The sequence below is a fragment of the Physeter macrocephalus genome, chromosome 10 (assembly GCF_002837175.3).
Source record: "Physeter macrocephalus isolate SW-GA chromosome 10, ASM283717v5, whole genome shotgun sequence".
In the NCBI taxonomy this organism is placed as follows: Eukaryota; Metazoa; Chordata; class Mammalia; order Artiodactyla; family Physeteridae; genus Physeter; species Physeter macrocephalus.
In genome coordinates, this window is record NC_041223.1 from 11,756,131 (window position 1) to 11,775,760 (window position 19,630).

The following is a 19,630-nucleotide window of genomic DNA, read 5'->3' on the forward strand; positions in this document are numbered from 1 at the left end:
TAAAAAAAAAAAAGAAAGGCCAACACAATTATCATCTGTGGTTATGAAAAAGAAGGTGTTGTACAAAATATAATTATGTGTTGAATCATTTGGAGGCATTTCTAATGAAAAACATTCTCTAGGAAAGATTAACCAGAAGTTGTGTCCATTGTCTGATACCGAGCTTGTAGCTCTTGTTGTCTTCTTTCTAAGCCTCCATAAATCCATGGGAAGCTTCTGTTTATCGATTTTATTTGCAGAATGCACTCAGGGCATAAAGTAATTTGATTTTTTTAAAAATGGGGTTTAGGGTCTGCCCCTACAGGGCTATAACTTACCAAGCATAAAAGCCAACACAGGAAAACAAAACATACAATTTAAAGAGAGCAAAGGCTCAAGGCAGCAGAACCTGGGAAGCCAGCAAGATGGTGGGATTATTCCCAAGCACACCCACTCTCCCATATATCTGCTGGGCGGAAATCTCCTGGGAGGTGACATTTTGGCTGCCTCTCAGGCATGGCATCGCTGAACTGTTTTGAAAAATGCATCAAGCCCACGGAAAAAGAGCACAATAGTTATTTAGCAAAACAGAGGGGGACAGGAGGATTTTCGTTATTGTTTATGAGAGCTAAAAATAATGCTGTTAATGTTAACCATCTTTGCAGCTTGTGTAAAATTTGTCCTTTTCCCATGAAAGTCAGCAGCCCAGACTGATCAATGCCGCTAATGTTGTCCCTAATCCAGTGCCTCCCGTGTGTGCAAACTCTGCAGCTTGCAGGCTGTAAACTGAAGAATAATGCCTTGTGTTTTTATACTTCTTTTAGAGAGAAGCTTTTTTTTTTCCATTCTGAGCAATCGTGGATAATTAAAGTTTATAGAAGAATTTTTTTCTTTACCAACCCCATTAGGGTTCTGTTGCAGTTGTCCGTTTCCTCATAAAAGAAAAAAAAAAATCTGCCGCATCTGTGCCTTAACCACTTTGTGGGGCTTCTCAGCTCCATGCTTCACAGTAAGCCTTCATGATGAGAAAGCTCCATACTTGAAACCAAACGCCGAGGAGGGGAAGCAAGACAAGCAAAAGAATGCCATGTGTGGGGACAGTGATGCAGAGAGAGCTAGTGAACCACTGGCCTTTCTGCCTTGGTGGAAGGTAGATAATAAACGGCCTTTGTGAGACTTTTTGGTCATTGCATAACCATGACGGTTACATAAATACAGAAACGTGTGTACTCAGCTGTGTAATGTAGTAGCCACAACTTCACAAGAGGCAGGGTGACTGTGAACTGCTGCGGACACCAGTGGTACACCTGGCAGCCAGCAATCAGAATCCTTTGAAATGCAGTCTTAAAGGCAGAGCATCAAAGAGCATCTTCACGATCCGCAAACAGTCACCATGGCTGCAGACGAAAGGGCAATCTTAGCCTGTTGGGAATGGGCCAGTGGGCAATCTCTTTGGTGACGCCTACACTAATGGAAAAATATCACCACCCGTAACAATGTCTTTGAATATAGATGCAAGGATGCCTCAGGTCAGCAGACTCCCCACTGGGAAGCGTTTTGCCTGACGTGTATCATTCAAAATGTTGCAGTCCAGAACTCAAAAAACCTAGTGCAAGAGTGCTGATCCAGGAAGTCTGTAATCACTGCTGGGTTAACAGCCCACATCGCACTTGTGGTCAGCCTCGTGGAGCAGGCAGACATCGTGTGGGTCATAACATAAGACAACGGTTCCCAAGAGCTCACCATGTGCTAAGTCTGGTCTAACCCTCACAGAGGCACTAGGAGTTTGGCATAGAACTGTCCCCATGGAGAGATAAAGAAAGGGGGGGTGGCGTTTAAGAGATGAATTAACATGCCCTAAGTTTCCCAGCAACGAAGTGGTGGAACCAGTAGCACTCTTTTTTTTTTTTTTTATTTTTAACATCTTTATTGGAGTATAATTGCTTTACAATGGTGTGTTAGCTTCTGCTTTACAACAAAGTGAATCAGTTATACATATACATATGTTCCCATATCTCTTCCCTCTTGACCAGTAGCACTCTTAACCGTTGGGTGATATTTCCATAAACACCTTGAAAGTGCTTCATTACGTCATAAACATAATTTTTCCAGTGGGCAATACTTTCCGAAAAAGTATTTTCTCAAATTTAGCCATGGGAATGATGTCTTTAAAAATAATCCTTATACATTTTAAACATACTGTCATTTACAAATGAATCCACTTGATAAGTTCCTTTGAAGCTAGAGTTTGAAATGTAATTGAACCATCAATTTCTACCATGGATATTATGGTCCTGGAACACTTAATTAAATGTGGATTCAATACATGGCTGGGAATCATGTTAATATACAAGCTAAGAAGAATGAGACTATAGAGGCATTTCCCAACAAAAACGGTCTGAGGAGGTAAAGGTGGTGTAGTGAGCTGGTCCTGGAGTCCGAGGAATTTCTCTAAGACAGTGTTTCTCAAAGTGTAGTTCATAGTGCCATGTGCTTTAATGTCACCTGGGGGCCTTGCTAAAAATGCATTCCTTGGATTCGAGCCTGGGACTGTATGTTTTAATAATCTGCCTAGATAACCTTATGCACAGCAAAGTATGAGAACTTTTGATCCAGACTAGAGCAACTAATTAAGTTCGTGCCAGAGACTGCAAAAATACTACAAGGAATAGTACAAAGCAAGATAAGGGGAAAACATGGTCTCTACAAGTCCGGATAGAGACCAGCCCCTCCCGATTTCCAGAGACAACCTGAATCCTGGTGCTGACTCATTGTTTATATGGAACGAGAGCTGGCAGTTGTGTTTACAAGGGAGTTGAGCAGCCCTGGGATAGTCACTATATGCAAACACACCTCTTCAACACTGTTTTCTGAAATGCCATAATTAGAGATGACAGCTTTGGGGTGACTCCATTTTCAGCGATGTGATTTTCCTTTCCACCTCTTCTTTTTGATCTTCCTTGAAAAGTAAAGTAATTCCAAAGGGAGAAATAAACTACGTTGCTAGAACTTTTGTGGAAATGTTATCAACTGTGAAGAGGCAGGGTTGAATAATAGTAATAACTAACACTTTTAAAACCTTTTGGAATGCATCATCTCATTTTGCTTTGGATAAAACATACCACGTAGTCGTTATTATCTTGGCTTTAATCATGCGGAGATTGAGGTTTAGAGTCTTACTCAAGACCACGCAGATAATAATGAGCAGAGCCCTTTATTCATTCTTTCAACAAACATATATGGAGTGTCTACTGTATGCTGGATACTATTCCGAGCGGTAGGATTACAGTGATGAGTAAAACACACCAGGTGCCTGCTCTCAGGGGGCTTACATTCTAATCACCAATCCAAGAGGTGGACCAAAACTCCAGGCGATATCACCTCTATATTGAAACGCCCTCACCTGCCCTCATGGCCCCTGCCAGCCTCAGTCTTCTTGGTCTCACCTGCCTGTGTGATGCAGGGTATAACAGGACACAGGGAACCTGCGGGAGAACGTGATACTGAAAGTAGGAGAAAAGAGTCTAAGAAAAAAGGAAGTGGGTGGAGAAAAACAAATACATAAAGTTACAACCGCAGCTACTCACTGACTGTATCATTCTGTCTTGGCTTCTGGATGGCCTTGCCCTGTGTAACACGTTCTACCCTTGTCTTACCTCTATTGCAGCAGTAACATTGGCGTGTTCTTCTGTGGACCCAAAGCTCTCTCAAAGATAATTCAAAGAATGTGCCGCTTATATTCATCAGCTGACCCCAGGGGCGTTCATTTTCATTATAACAGAGAAAGCTTCTAGACTTTGGAGGAAAAAAATCCACATGTTGTGTAAGTGGCTACAATCACATAGGCCAAGAGTCGGGAAACTTTTCCCATAAAGGGCCAAGTAATAATTATTTCAGATTCCGTGGACCACATGGTCTCAGGGGCAACTACTCAACTCTGCCATTACAAGCACCAAAGTAGCCCCAGGACCTCAACAAATGGGCATGGCTGTGTTCCAGCAAAATTTTATTTATGGACACCGAAATCTAATTTCACAGTATTTTCTTCCGTCATGAAATATTCTTCTTTTGATTCGTTTTCAACAATTTAAAAATGTAAAAGTCATTCTTGGTTCATGGGCTGTCCAAAAAACGGTGGGCCAGATTTGGCCTGTAGGAGGTAGTTTGCTGAGCCCTGATATAGGTCATCTTTCCCAAGCTTGTTTTCATGCTTAACAATATGTCCAAGTGGAGACCAGCATGGCTGCTTGGCTCGAAGCCTCCTTTAGAAGTCATTTCAAATTTCATCTCCCTGATGGCAGAGACATCTGCCTTGTATCCAAACCTGATCTTTTCTGCTTTAAACTTAAGCTCCTTTGTGCTTTTTTTCATCCTCTATAGATCTGAGAAATCACCAATGGAGGTTATCTTTCACAAAAATCCTTTCTATACTTGAAAATGATAATAAAATCATCCTTTACCTATCCCTTTTCTAGTCCAAACAATACTGAACTCTTAACTTTTCAGCCTAGGATATATACCCTAGCACTTCAATCATTCTTGTTGCCCTTCTTCAAATCCATTTTCGTTTCTTCACATCCTTTGAAAATGTGTGGACTGAAATGAGACCACGTTCTAATCGAAGCCTGACTAGTAATGGCTAGAAGTGTGATTTTTTTAGAGCTTGTGTGACGTATGCTTTTCAATAGGACTAAATTCTGTTTGCCTCTCCTTCCTTCCTTCCTTCTTTCCTTGATTCCACATTCTTTCTCACTCTCTTTTAACAAATACTTTTCATTACTATCACATTTTGATCTATGATCATCTTGACACTTATACCCCAGCTCAACTTCTGCCCCACAAACGTACTGGGATTTTTTTTTTTACACTCACACTGAGCCAGTCTTTCCATGCCATGCAGCTCTTTTACCCCCAAAGTGTTCACAAAATAATCCTCATAGCATATAGTTTTCTCTACTATTATCAATTATTTTTTTAGAACTTTTCTTTCTAATATTTCGAGATTGTTTTCAAGTCTAGCACCAGTGACTAATACTGGTATTTAGCTCAGTAATATCTAAAGATTTAATTAGTGATATCTCAAACCTTTTGTTTAGATGTTCAAGTTTAGATTCTTTTGTTTAGATTCAAGTTATCAAATCCAAAGAACTCCAGCATGAATTCTTGTAACTGCCTGTTAATGTGAGCACCCGCTTGGGAATGTGTTAATAATAACTAGCCATTGAGAATGGCACGTCACCCTATACTTTCTTAGCTTAAAAATAACATGTCATATACAATGAAACAAAAGCGTTTACTGAAATTAAGATAGACTGTTTTACAAATGCTTCTTATCTTTGTAGACTGCCATTTTGCCATAGAACAGAATTAAATTGGTCTGACATGATTTGTTTTTACTAAGTCAGGTAACCACTTAAGCTCTTTCAGGTATTTCTAAATTATAAATTGATCATTTCTTTTACTTTATCCTCAGATATTAGTGTTGATTCTATAATCTCTAGGGTAGATACTTAACTATAGTCTAGGAAAAAAGTTGGGTATATTCCCTGATGTCTCAAGAATTATTTCTACTTATTTTGCATTGGAATTTATTAGTATCTTTAAGTATTCCTTGGTGAATATTATTCAAACTCCACTAATTTTAATATACCCAATCTTTCTGTCTATTTATTTCTCCATTTAAACTTGATTCAGGCTTTGCAACTAGGAATTTCTGCAGTCAAATGTATATATCTAAATCTTTAGCAGGAAAATTAAATATATTAAAAGATTTTCTCTTGATCAGATTCAGTTATTACTTTTCTTTCCCTGTCTATTTGTAAATAAAATGCACTCTCTGGTCAACTAATTTTGTCTAATAAGTATACTTGTCGTTAAAAGTAGATTTCAATCTCTGTACATTTCTCTTAATTTTGTTATAAACCTAAAACTGTTCAAAAGATAAAATTAAAAAAAAAAGATTTTGCTGCATTTTTAAAAATCTTTGCTGTTTGCATCCCTTTTTAGTTTTGAGCTTTAGGTTACTTCTCTACATACTATGTAGAATCTGACCTATCTAGATAGAAAAATTACAAAAAAAGTCAGTAGATTTCTTTAATGCAGCAATAATCAAAATAGGAAATGTGGATTTTTTAAAAAAGAAAATACTATATTCAAATAGAAACGAAAATGTAGCAAACATAAATTTATTTAACAATTATGCAAGAAGACTTGATAATGAGCAAACATTTACAGAGAGAGATTTTTAAATGGGTAGAAATAGCATGTTCCTAAATAGGAATATTAAACATACCAAAAATATTGATTTGTTCCAAATTAATTAATAGGTTAAATAAAATTACATTCAAAATTTAAATTCTCTTTAAAACTTTTTGAAATGGTAGATATGCTGAAGTTTACCTAGGAAAATATATAAACAACAGAGAAGCAAAAACATGAGAAAGAAAAGAGCAAGCAAAGGGAAGAAAAGAAAAGAGGAGAGGAGAGAAAGAAAAAGAACAGAACAGAAAGGAGGGGAAGAGAAGGAAGAGAAAGGAAAAGAAAATTCAACATCCAGAGCATCACTGTAAAACAGAAGACTGTAAAGTAACCAGAGAGAAAACGCTGTTACTTACAAATAAACAACAATAAATTGGACAGCTGCCTTTCAGAAGCATCAGTAAAGACCAGATGACACTGAAGTAATATCTTCAAAGTGCTGAAGAAACACAATTGAGAATTTTGTGTTCAGTGAAATTATTGGTCAAAAGTGAAGGCAAGGGCTTCCCTGGTGGCGCAGTGGTTAAGAATCCGCCTGCCAATGCAGGGGACACGGGTTCGAGCCCTGGTCTGGGAAGATCCCACATGCTGTGGAGCAACTAAGCCCATACACCACAACTACTGAGCCTGCCCTCTAGAGCCCGCGAGCCACAACTACCAAAGCCCGCGAGCCACAACTTCCGAAGCCCGCGTGCCACAACTACTGAAGCCCGCGCACCTAGAGCGTGTGCTCCGCAACAAGAGAAGCCACCGCAATGAGAAGCCCGCACACCGCAACGAAGAGCAGCCCCCGCTCGCTGCAACTAGAGAAAGCCCGCATGCAGCAACAAAGACCCAATGCAGCCAAAAATAAATTAATTAATTTTTTTTAAAAAGTGAAGTCAAAATACAGATATTTTCAAACAAAAGAAAATCCTGTAATTTATCTCCCTCACTGAAACAGCTACAAAAGGATAGATTTAAGGAAGGAGGAAATTCAGTTAGTGAGATACGAAAAGCAGTGATGAGCAAAGACAGTGAGAAATATTTTGTCAAAATCTCTAAGCATTGGCTGTAAAAGAAATAAATGATTATTTCAGAAGGAATGCTTTTAAAAAGCAAAACTAAAATACTGGATGACGATAATATGGAAAATGGGAGGATGACACTAGAATTGAGGGATTCTAAGGTCCATATAGAATTGTTCAGGAGGATCCAAGAAATATTGACTAAATGTAGCCTTTTATTATTCGATAAATAACTTTAAAAGGGATAACCTGAAATGGATTCCCTGCTCACCACCATTCCTTGTAATATAATTTCTCTATTCTTGAGTTTTTATTCAGCCTAAATGACTAATTTGTTGAATTAATTGTCAAGCAATATGTTTTAAGAAGGACTCATGAGTGTTATATTCCCTGACTTAGTTCATATTTGAAATGTCAGTCTGTTGCTTTTTCACTCAACTGACAGTTGGTTGCATCTAGTGCTCTTAGACCATATTCTTTTCCCCTCAGAAGTTTGCAGTATTACTCCAGTGTTTTCTGTCATCTAATATTGCTGTGGTGAAGTATGAGGCCAATTACATTCTTTTCCCTTTGAAAATAAATTCCCTTTTTTGCCTAGATGTCTAAATAATTCTTCTTTATCTTTGAAGTTCATAACTTTTTGGTATTGAATACTTCATACTGATTTTTCCTCTATTACAGTGTGCTCTTCTGAATATTTTTTTCTTCATTTCAGGAGAATTTTCTTGCATTAGGTCTTTGAATACACTTCTATTTCCTTTGTCTTCTTATTTCAGAGACTTCAGTCATCCCTATACTGGATCTTTTTTCTTGTATACGAATTTTTCTAATTAATCTCATTGTCTCTTTAATTTACTTGTGGCTTCTCCTATCATTTTTTTAAAAAAGTGAAGTCAAAATACAGATATTTTCAAACAAAAGAAAATCCTGTAATTTATCTCCCTCACTGAAACAGCTACAAAAGGATAGATTTAAGGAAGGAGGAAATTCAGTTAGTGAGATACGAAAAGCAGTGATGAGCAAAGACAGTGAGAAATATTTTGTCAAAATCTCTAAGCATTGGCTGTAAAAGAAATAAATGATTATTTCAGAAGGAATGCTTTTAAAAAGCAAAACTAAAATACTGGATGACGATAATATGGAAAATGGGAGGATGACACTAGAATTGAGGGATTCTAAGGTCCATATAGAATTGTTCAGGAGGATCCAAGAAATATTGACTAAATGTAGCCTTTTATTATTCGATAAATAACTTTAAAAGGGATAACCTGAAATGGATTCCCTGCTCACCACCATTCCTTGTAATATAATTTCTCTATTCTTGAGTTTTTATTCAGCCTAAATGACTAATTTGTTGAATTAATTGTCAAGCAATATGTTTTAAGAAGGACTCATGAGTGTTATATTCCCTGACTTAGTTCATATTTGAAATGTCAGTCTGTTGCTTTTTCACTCAACTGACAGTTGGTTGCATCTAGTGCTCTTAGACCATATTCTTTTCCCCTCAGAAGTTTGCAGTATTACTCCAGTGTTTTCTGTCATCTAATATTGCTGTGGTGAAGTATGAGGCCAATTACATTCTTTTCCCTTTGAAAATAAATTCCCTTTTTTGCCTAGATGTCTAAATAATTCTTCTTTATCTTTGAAGTTCATAACTTTTTGGTATTGAATACTTCATACTGATTTTTCCTCTATTACAGTGTGCTCTTCTGAATATTTTTTTCTTCATTTCAGGAGAATTTTCTTGCATTAGGTCTTTGAATACACTTCTATTTCCTTTGTCTTCTTATTTCAGAGACTTCAGTCATCCCTATACTGGATCTTTTTTCTTGTATACGAATTTTTCTAATTAATCTCATTGTCTCTTTAATTTACTTGTGGCTTCTCCTATCTTCTTACTGGTCCACAATCTCTTTCTGAAATGCTTAGAGCCATATATGTTTTGGAATTCAAAATTATTTTGTATTGTAGAAAATAAATGTATATTTCATATATTGCATAAACTCCCAGTAGAATCAGGGGCAGCACCCAGCACTCAAAAGCTTGAATGTTTTTCAATGAAAAGTATAAATATGAATATTCAAATTAAGTGGGATAAATAAAGATTATAAGTAACTTCATATCTGTTCAGGACAGGTTATGCTGCCAAGTAGGTGACCAAGAAAAACCCTCTAAAATTCTTCATTTTTAAACTTTTGAAAGTTCAGCTTAGGGAGAGATTATGGGCTTGGAATATGCTTTCAGCAGTAAATCTTACTGTTTACAATTTTTTAATTAGTTCTGTAAAGAAGCTGTTTGGAGCCCTTTGTTACTTTAGACCTGCAGTATCTCTGTTGATCTCATTTTGTTGTTTTATAATTCTGTCTTTTTTCTCTTTCTTATGAAATTAATGTGCTCATTAAGTTCTCCATTACATGAAGGAATATTGAGGAATTACCTGAGTTATCATTTCTACTAGATTTGGTTAATTCATTCTTATGGTTGTTTTCTCTTTTTTCCTGTAGTACGTCTGCAAAGTTGCTATGCTCCTTGTATTTTTTTATTTACCTTGTTCATGTTAGTTGACTCTGTCCAGTTATTTTATTGATTCTTCCATATTTTGAATACTTTCTTGGGATTTTTTTTTCCATGCCATCTCTAAAACCACCTTTCTCTCTCTCTCTCTCTCTCTCTCTCTCTCTCTCTCTCTCTCTCTCTCTCTCTCTCTACTGTAACACCTTTATTGAGGTGTAATTCACAACCATAAAGTTAACCCACTTAAAGTGTACTATTCAGTTGTTTTGTATATTAACAGAGTTGGGCAAGCGTCACCACAATCAATTTTACAGCAGTTTTACCATTACAAAAGAAAACCCGTATCAATTAGCAGTCACTATGCAGAATGTACACTATATTCACGTACAGGTTTTTGTGTGAGTCATCCAAAGTTTGGTTTAGCCTGAGTATTTCATGTTTTATCCACTTTTCTGTCATCTGAGAGAACAGCAGCTGGGTTGGAGCCGAGTGTAAGAGAGGAGGGAAGCTCAGCTTGGGTGGTGTACAGACTATCTTAGATTTCCTGGGCTCCATTTTATCTTCTGAGTATACTGACTATACTCAGAGTATACTGACTGTCTTGTATCTTGGTTTACTCCAACTAACTGGGTGAGGGAGGGTGTAGTGTATTTCCATGGGGAGATACTCCCAGGCTTCAGACCATTTGGGGGGAGTTAAGTGTGAAGCTTGGATCTGTCTCTTCCAACAGGGAAAGTCAGCTCTATTGATTTCTTTCCCTCTCCATTCATAGCTTCCTAGTGGAAGAGGAAAAAGATAAGAATACCCTTTCTCTTCACTTCTTTCCAGAAATAAGAGTATTAGTGACTCAGGAGTGAAGCTTCAGAGGAGTAGAGTGAGGTAGAAGCCAAGTCATACTGTTGGTCTCCTTCCTGCTCCAGAATCCTCTGTGCCTTGTCTTGTGCACAAGTTTTTAAAATTTATTAGATTAGATTTTCCCTTTATTTTGTCTGTGGGTGAATGTGTGTGTGACTGTGGCAATATCAATCTACTCTCTGTGGTTGAATGTCCACACGGTCTTTCTTAACGCACTCCAGTTGGATTGTTTATCTCCACAGCTGTAACTGTTTTCAAGAGACATACCTGCAGAATGTGAAATTCAGCTCTTTTTTATTGTTAGCGGCAACTGAAACAGTTGACTACTTCTCCCTTCTTCTGACTCTGGTGATATAGTAGCCCCTTAGTTTTCTTCTCAGGGTCCTCTGTCCAACTTTAAAATGTTGGAGTCTCCTAGGACTTGCTCATAGTTCTTGACTTCTTCTGTCTCCCCTCTACCCTTGACTGATCGCATACATTGCCGTGGCTTTGAACACTGTTTGCTGATGAGTTCCCAGTTTAAAACTCCATTATAGACTTCTCCTTTGGATTCCAGTCTGATATATCCAACTGCCTGCTCCACCACTGGAAGTATAACAAGCATCTCAAATTTTACATATCCAAAACCAAACTCTTTATTTTTCTCCTCATAATCCTGCTCTTCCATGTTTTTAAGTTTCAGTTAATGCCACCGTCCTTTACCAAAATGCCTATGCTAAAAATGCTAAATACATCTGAGTCATCTTTAATTCTTCTCTTTTTCTCATCATGCCCTCGAATCCCTATCCCAAACCACTGTTTCATCATCTTATGTCTCCATTTTTTCCTAAAAACATTTCAGGAAAGCATATGTAGTGCTTTCGTGACCTCAAATATGTACAATAGAAACTTCCAGGTTAATGCTTATGGATAGTCCAACTTCAGGCAATCTGTCCATACTTATAGGCAAAGCTGATCCACATATAGGCACAAAGAAAGGCCTGATCATCAGGTTAACTAGTCTTTCTCTTCACTAAGAGGTGGATGACATCCTAGTTGTACATTTCATCTACACAGGTCACCTTATTACCAAATAATCTAAAGTGTTTCCTTATACATCTATCAGCAATTATCGTGCTGGATTTTTTTCTCTCCTCCTTTTCTTTTTTCTTTTCTTGAATTCTTAAATTGTTCTCCCTATCAATTTTCATACGAATTCTGAATCTGTCGAAGTTGCTTTTTCTCAGTTCTCTCCCTCAGACTGAACAGAAGAAAAGCTGCTTTAACAATTCTTTGTCAATTCCAAACACCTTCAGTTTATTACAAAACTTCCTGATTGATCTTAAAGAAAACAGCTCAATAACAATCCAGTCTTGATTTACTGTTCAATTAAATAATCCACTAACTAAGGAAAGGACAATCACCATTACATTTTTTATGTGACAATCTTGTGCCACATCCTCCAAATCTCTAGCCAACTTAACTCAAAATTCAATTTTATTTTTTTAATGTTTGGAGTGTGTAGAAGCAGCATCAACAATATATGGTGCCAATAAATAATTCTGGCAAAATACATGAAAACTTTACAAAGAAAATTATAGAACTCTATCAACCATATCCTCATCACACTAACATGAACAGAGGTGTTACCCCTTTGCTGCCCCACCTCCACCTTGAGACTGTGTGGTGGGGACCTGTCAAGTATGCTTGCCCTACACTAAACAAATATCTAGAAAATGCTGAGAAGAAAGGCCTGGGGAGAGGGTGGGGAGGGGGGTATCCCAGAACTAAGATTGCTGAAGAAGAGGATTCTTAAATCTACATCTAAAGTCCTGGGCAAATTCCCAAAAGGCCAGCGTGTAAAACCACCCAGAATCAACAGCAAATGACTTGAGACTTGTACTCTGGTGAGGAATATTATCCAGTTTTCAGATTGGCCTCTGGGCTGCACACAAGTGAAGCATACCAGAATAGCATTGCAAAGGCTTTAAAAACTAAATTGATATTGGAACCACAAACCACAAAAGTGGGCCAGGATGTGTGTTCTGAACCCAAACCTGTTAACTGCCAGCTAAAATAGAAGATCTAAATAAGAACCAGAGTGTCATAACATTATACTCAAAATGTGCAGGATACAATCCAAAATTTTTGTCATACGAAGAACTAGGAAAATCTCAACTCAAATGAGAAAAGAAAATCAACAGATGCCAACACCAAGATGACACAAATGTTGGAATTATCTAACAAGAATTTTAAAGCAGCTATCATCAAAAGGCTCCAACAGGCAACTGCAATCACTGTGAAACAAATGCAAAAATAAATAGTCTCGGCAAAGACATAGAAGATACAAAAAGAACCCAATGCAAGTTTTAGAACTTAAAAATGTAATAACCAAAAGAAAAAACTCACTAGATGGCTTGTGGTAGGTAGGATAAGGCCCCGAAGATGCACACATCCTAATCCCTAGAACTTGTGAGGGTCTTTGGCAAAGGGGAATTAAAATTCTGGATGAAATGATGGTTGCTTTGAGATGATCCCCTTGAGATGGGGAGATCATCCTAGATTATCTGGGCGGGCCCAATGTTATCAAAAGGGACTTAAGAAATGGAAGAGGAGGCAGAAAAGTCAGAGTCAAGAAACAAGTTGGAATGATGTGATGGATGGCTTTGAAGGTGAAAGGGGCTGCAAGCCAAAGGATGTAGGCAGCCGCTGAAAGCTGAGAGAGGCAAGGATACAGATTCTCCCCATGACCCTTCAGAAGGAAGCACAGCCCTGCCAACATCCTGATTTTAATCCAGTGAGATTCATGTTGGAGTTGGACTTAAAAAATTTAAGATAGCAAGATAGGGTTATGGAATTAAGAGATACAAACTGCTATGTATTGATATAAAATAGATAAATAACAAGGATATATTGTATAGAACAGGGAAATATATCCATTATTTTGTAATAACTTTAAATGGAGTATAATCTATAAAAATATTGAATCACTGGGACTTCCCCAGCGGTCCAGTGGTTAAGACTCTGTACTTCCACCACAGGGGGCGTGGGTTCGATACCTAGCTGGGGAATTAAAATCCCACATGCCTTGCAGCACAGCCAAAAACAAACAAACAAACAAATTGAATCACTATGTTGTACACCTGAAACTAATATAATGTTGTAAATCAACTATACTTCAATTTTTTTAACTAATTAATTTAAATATATATATGTAAGATAATAAATTTGCATTATGTTGTTGCAAGGTGCTAAATTTGGGGTAATTTGTTATAGCAGCAATGGATAACGGGTACAGATAGAAAGGTGCAATGTTATCCATGTGTCAATTCTCCTCAAAACAATCCACAAATTCTAAGTAACTTCAATCAGAATTCTGAAAAGGCTTTTTATGAATCTTGATAGGCTTATTGAAAAATAATATTTAGAAGAACACAGGAATAAGAATAACCCAGACGAAATTAAAGAACAAGAATCATCAAATATTTTCCCATAAAGGGCAAGAAAATAAATATTTTAGGCTTTGTCCACCTCTGTCATGTCTACTCATTTGATTTATTATTCAATCCTTTACAGATGTAAAAACCATTCTGAGCTCAAGGGGTGTATAAAAACAAACCACCAGCTAGATTTGGCCCATGGGCCATAGTTTGCCAATGCCAGAATTAGAAGGACGTGAAGAAGCCTCAAGATCGTATTGAGAAAAAAAAAGGTGTAGAAGAATAGATATAGTGTGGAACTACTCAAATAAGATTATAAAACACGCAAAACAATATTATTTACTCATACACACACATAATCACATGCACGTAAGTGTACAGAAATGCACAGAAATTAAATCATGCATCCCAAATTCAGAACACTGTGTGTTTCTAATAAGAGGAAAAAGACGAAGGACCTCAATAGTCTCTGTAATATTTATTTCTTAAGTTGGATTTTTTAATATGTATTACTTAAGCTGTAATTTTGTATGCACCTGATATATTTCATAATATTAAGACATTCTTGGTAGATTTTTTTGCTCTGCTAGGCAAAGGATGACTCCTCAAGTTATCAAGGGACATGTGGCTTGTCCTCAGTGGATGGAGGTTCCCAAGTTCATCCTTCTTGAGGGTTTATGCACTTATCCCATATATTAAAGATAAGGGTTTGAAAACACTTGGTTTTCTGGAACCCAGGAAAGCATGCTCAATTCATCATTGTGTCCGTGTCAAGGAAGCCTGGCTTGTCTCTCAACAGTAGATGTCTAGAAATTTTCCAGAAGTCTGTGATGAAAGAGACCCAGGCTGTCTTAGCCTCTCCCACCACTGCCATCTCCCAGCCCACATGATCACTTGCCCAGTCACTGTGGGATTTGGACTTTTAGGACAACACACCAAGATCCTCCAGTCCACAAAGATGTCCTTTTCTAACACTCCCCGTCTTGGCCACCATCACACAGTATTGAGTTCTAGGACCCTCCACTCTGCTTCTATTCATTTACTTTCTTCAAACCCTGGAGTAAGTGTCAGAATATGGTAAAAGCACAATATGGAAAGAAAATATGAGAAGGGATCTGGCACAAACCCCACAAACTACAGCCGTTTGGGGGCCGGGAGGCAGACCCAGCCTATGTGCAAGAGCAGCTGGGCAGGAAGACAAAGTGTAATGCCCAAAGAAGGGCTGTGAGTTGGGCAACGGTGGACATTAAGACTTCCAAGAGATAGGCATGTCCCAGGAAGGAACGTAGACCGGGGTAGTAGAAATCCCAGATGGGTAGCACATTGGACTGAGGATGGCAAGTGTCATCGACAGGCAGCTTCACACCCAGGAATCAGTGTGCTGGCTGCAGGACTGGGTAGTAGAGGCAGAGGTGCCTGGACTTGACTAAGGATGGCAGGGTAGCGAGAACCAAAACAGCGCTCAGTTCTCAGCAGTGGAGCACACAGGAGCCCAGGAACATCACAGGGCTCTGGGGTCTGGGAAGCTGGAATATTCAATTCCATGGGATGAAGCGATGGAGCTGTTTAAATTCTTCCCATCTGTTGTCTGAATTGGTCCAGGAACCAGGGCAGAGCTCAGCCTTGCGGTGAATGGCAAGACCCAGCCTAGCTCCTGTGACCTGGGGAAAGTCTCAGGAGGAGAAAGGGGAGGGCAGCTGCCTGTTCCTCTTCTTCTTACGCTTGTCAATTTCCTCCCACCTCTCCCTCCTGTCCCCACCCAGGTATTAATTATTTGTACTAACAGCTGCAGCACATTGTTCAGATTCACTGCTGGTACAAAGAAAGTGTTACAAAATAAAGTCGTGTTATTGTATTTTTTTTAATGGTGCATCTTGGTTTGAAAATTGCTTAAGTTTTGGAAACGTCTCTCCATCCAGCATGATTAATGTGATACATACAGGAGAGCAGCAGAGTAAGTGGAGAATTAGAGTTGGTGCCAGCTCACCTCGAGGCATTTATCTTTGCTTTTATTTCCCCTGGTGCCTGCACTGAGCCTGAGGGTAAGCTGACACTTTTTTTTTTCTTTTTTAACAAATTAAGCTTCATTTTCCTTTTCACGCGTGTGTTAAGAACCTTGAAAGGAATGAGCAATGTCTGCAGCCTCCAATACCAGCTGCTGTGGCAGGGAAGAAAGAGGTGACAATGTCCCACAGATTCGGAAAGATTGTTTTAATGGGGTAACAAGCACAAAGATACTGTGCTGCCAGGAAAAAGCAGGTTCTCTCTTCCCCCAGCCTCGCGCTACATGATGTAACATTTAGCTTCTGGCTTAACGTGGCACCTTCCCAGCTTTGATTTTTTTCCCACTTTTGCAAATCACGGAGGTGTGTTATAGGAGATGCATTTAGAGCCGTTGTTATAGTTCATTGAGGAGCCAGGTTTTATCCCTACCAGAGGAGAATCTCCTGCATAGCAGGGTGAGTGACCCAGAATAAAAGGAAAAAAGGGGGAAAAAAAGAGAGAGAGAGCAGGAATGTAGATGTTACACTGGGATGAAATTGTATTTACCTTGATTGAAAACTCTTTTATTATGAACATAATTTAGATCAGAATGGAAAATAGAACAACTGGGCTCCTTGCCTGGACGGGAGTACTGCTGAGTACACAGCCGCTACAATAATGTAAGTGCGTATGTGGTGACTGTGTTATTGTGTTTATATACGAGAGCACTATGCTCCATCAAAGGAAATGAAAAATATCTCCATGGGTTTGCTCAGTCAGCTTCGTTAGCAGAAAACGCTTGGAGGTGTGGAATAGTAACAGTGGCCAAAGTGCAGTCTCAAAGAACTATGCAGGCTTACATGAAAGTCACATGTCCACTGGAAACAGTGAAATGCTGACCAGACCCTGGCATCCTCAGAATAGTTAATCCTGTATTGTGACTTGGGCGTAAGTGCTCCCTGAGCACGAATTATACCCACAGCTGATGAGTTGGGCAAAATAATGTGTAAGGCAGCAGTACTGTCTGCAAGGAGCTTACAGTCCAATTGAGCAGGCAAAACAAATACAGATAGAGAGATCATTAGAATTGCGGGGCGGGGGTGTGGATTTCAAATGAATTGCTGAAACGATCCAAATTCTTCTAAGGGGAATATTCTAGGAATTTAGCCACTCTCTCCAGAATGTCTGTGAGTATGTGTATATATCTATACATATACACCTATATATTAACATTTTATTTACGTAGATGATACATGTTTTTACCTTTTTATCCTAACACACTCAATTAGGAAGTCTCTGTTTCCTTATGTCTAAGACTTTCTCCATGTCAAAGCTACACTCTGGACCACAGAACTGAGAGAGAGTGGAAGACTTTGTCTTCACATCCCACTCTCAGCAGCATAAAGGAGTCTCTAGATGTTTTCTTGTCAATTCAAGTTATAATTGACGCCCCCCGGCCGTGCCCCCCACCCCCACCCCCCCCCGACGGTGTGGACTAGTGCTAGTGCTGGACGTGAAGTAAGGCTCAGAGGAGGGCAAAGAAAACAATCAGCTCCGAGCTTCACTCTGTGCTAGAACCATGGAATGATGCTAAAGGTTTCACCTGTTATCACATCTGATCCATGGGATTTCAACAAGAGCAGGGGCCTTGTCTTATAACCAACACTGTATCCCCTCTACCTAGAGCTGGTCTTGGCAGATAGAACATGCTCAGTAAATATCTGTTGAATGAATGAATCTTTATAGCAAACTCTGTGAAGTGTATCATTACCTCATCTTACTGATGATGAAACTTCAACTCAAAGATTGAACCATCTGCACCTGGTCACACAACACGTGGATACAATTACCCATATTCAAGACTAATTAGGTCTGACTCCAAAGGCCAGCTTCTTTCCACATAAGCATTGTTGCTGAAAGACAGAAGGTCTAAGCCTGACCTCAAAGGGCTTACCATCAAATAGGGAAACAACACTTAGCATGAACAAGACGAGAACAAATGGCCCAAGGTAGGATGTGATTAAGAGAACGGAATGCTTGTGCAAATGATTTTCCTGAGCACGCCTCACGCTCACACAGCCCCAGCACCCTTTCTCTGGCAGCAGCTACTAACCCACTCACTCCCACATCTATACCATGAGGGGGAAGGAAACTAATTACTAACACACTTGGTTTTGTCTACCCATGTTTTTCCAGGCCAAAATAACTTACGAGTAAGAATGTACACAAAAATTTTAAACTTATGATACCAGTTTACACAAACTTTTTTTTTCTGATTTTGCTCTCATAAATTTCTATCAGATGGGTCTGGAATACTCAGAAGAGTTCTCTGCCATTTTCCTCTCTTCTTGTACCGGGTCACTGTGGTGACATGTCTTACTTACAAAAGGTCAGCCATGCCTCAGACCTGAGTTAAAGACACTGCTGACAGGAGACAGGAGGAGAGGGGTTAAGCACATAGAAGCTGGGGTTCGACGCTACAGCCCAGGTGCCAGTCAAATGTGTAAAATAGCCACAATTGTGAGACTCAGATGATAAATGCCACCATAGGAAGATCAGACTGTTACCAATTTAACCCAGTGATAAATTTTAGTGTCACTAATGGTGCGACAGCCAGAAATTAGGTACCTCCCAATGTAACGTAAAATGAAATACACAGCAACGCCTGTGAAGCATTCTTGCCGGAATGTTCAACCTAAATCTAATTGGGCTTTTCAGTACAGGGGACAGAGGAATAGGTTAGATGACACCACAGAAAACAATCAGACAAATACAGAAGGAGGGACATTTTAAAGATAAAAGACCTGCTCTCTTCAAGCCAAAGTCATGATTTAAAAAAAAAAAAAAAGAGAGAGCAACGTTGTACTGTAAAAAAAATGAAAGGGAGGATTTTCTAGATCAAGAGATATTTAAAGAGACATAATAGATATGACAATTTAATTCTGGTTTAAACAAAAGAGCTATAAAGACATTTGTGGAGAAGAATTGGGGAAATTTGAATATACACTGAGTTTTAGATATTGGAGAACTGTCAAGGATGATAATGATGTTATAGTTATGTAGAAAATATCCTTACATTTTGGAGGTGCATACTGAAATACTTAAGAGTGTAACGTCGTGATATCTGTAACTTAAAGTACTTCCACCAAGATAAAAAAGACACCAGTGCAGATGATGGGGACTTCCCTGGGGGCACAGTGGTTAAGACCCCGTGCTCCCAATGCAGGCGGCCTGGGTTCAATCCCTGGTCAGGGAACTGGATCCCACATGCCACAACTTAAGGAGCTTGTGTGCCGCAACTAAGGAGCCGCAATTAAGACCTAGCGCAACCAAATAAATAAATAAATAAGTTTTAAAAATAAACGTAGATGATGGGTTGATGGGTAATTTTAATTTCTACTTTCTACTTTTTAGCACGTAAATTTTCATAAAAAAGAAAATTTTAAAGGATGACATGATGCGTGTGAATTGTTCAACAGAATTCCTGGCACTCTGTAAATGCTTATTAGTGTTGGCTTTTACTACGATGATTGTTTTTATTATTTCCAGCTGTCAGTGCTGCTACCAATGCCTGCCAACATTACCATGAAGGCCGCTGCCCCCCAGAGCACTGGT

General features: G+C 38.8%; 1 protein-coding gene across 1 annotated transcript in view; it reads left to right on the forward strand.

Annotated features, from left to right (window-relative positions):
• Positions 1 to 3,773, forward strand: part of NOX3 (NADPH oxidase 3) — a 58,042-nt gene extending 54,269 nt beyond the window's left edge. The window contains exon 13 of the mRNA XM_007106249.2: positions 3,647 to 3,773. Within this exon, the coding sequence (XP_007106311.1) occupies positions 3,647 to 3,773 (127 nt within the window). The remainder of the gene's footprint in view (positions 1 to 3,646) is intronic.
• The last annotated feature ends 15,857 nt before the right edge of the window (positions 3,774 to 19,630 follow it).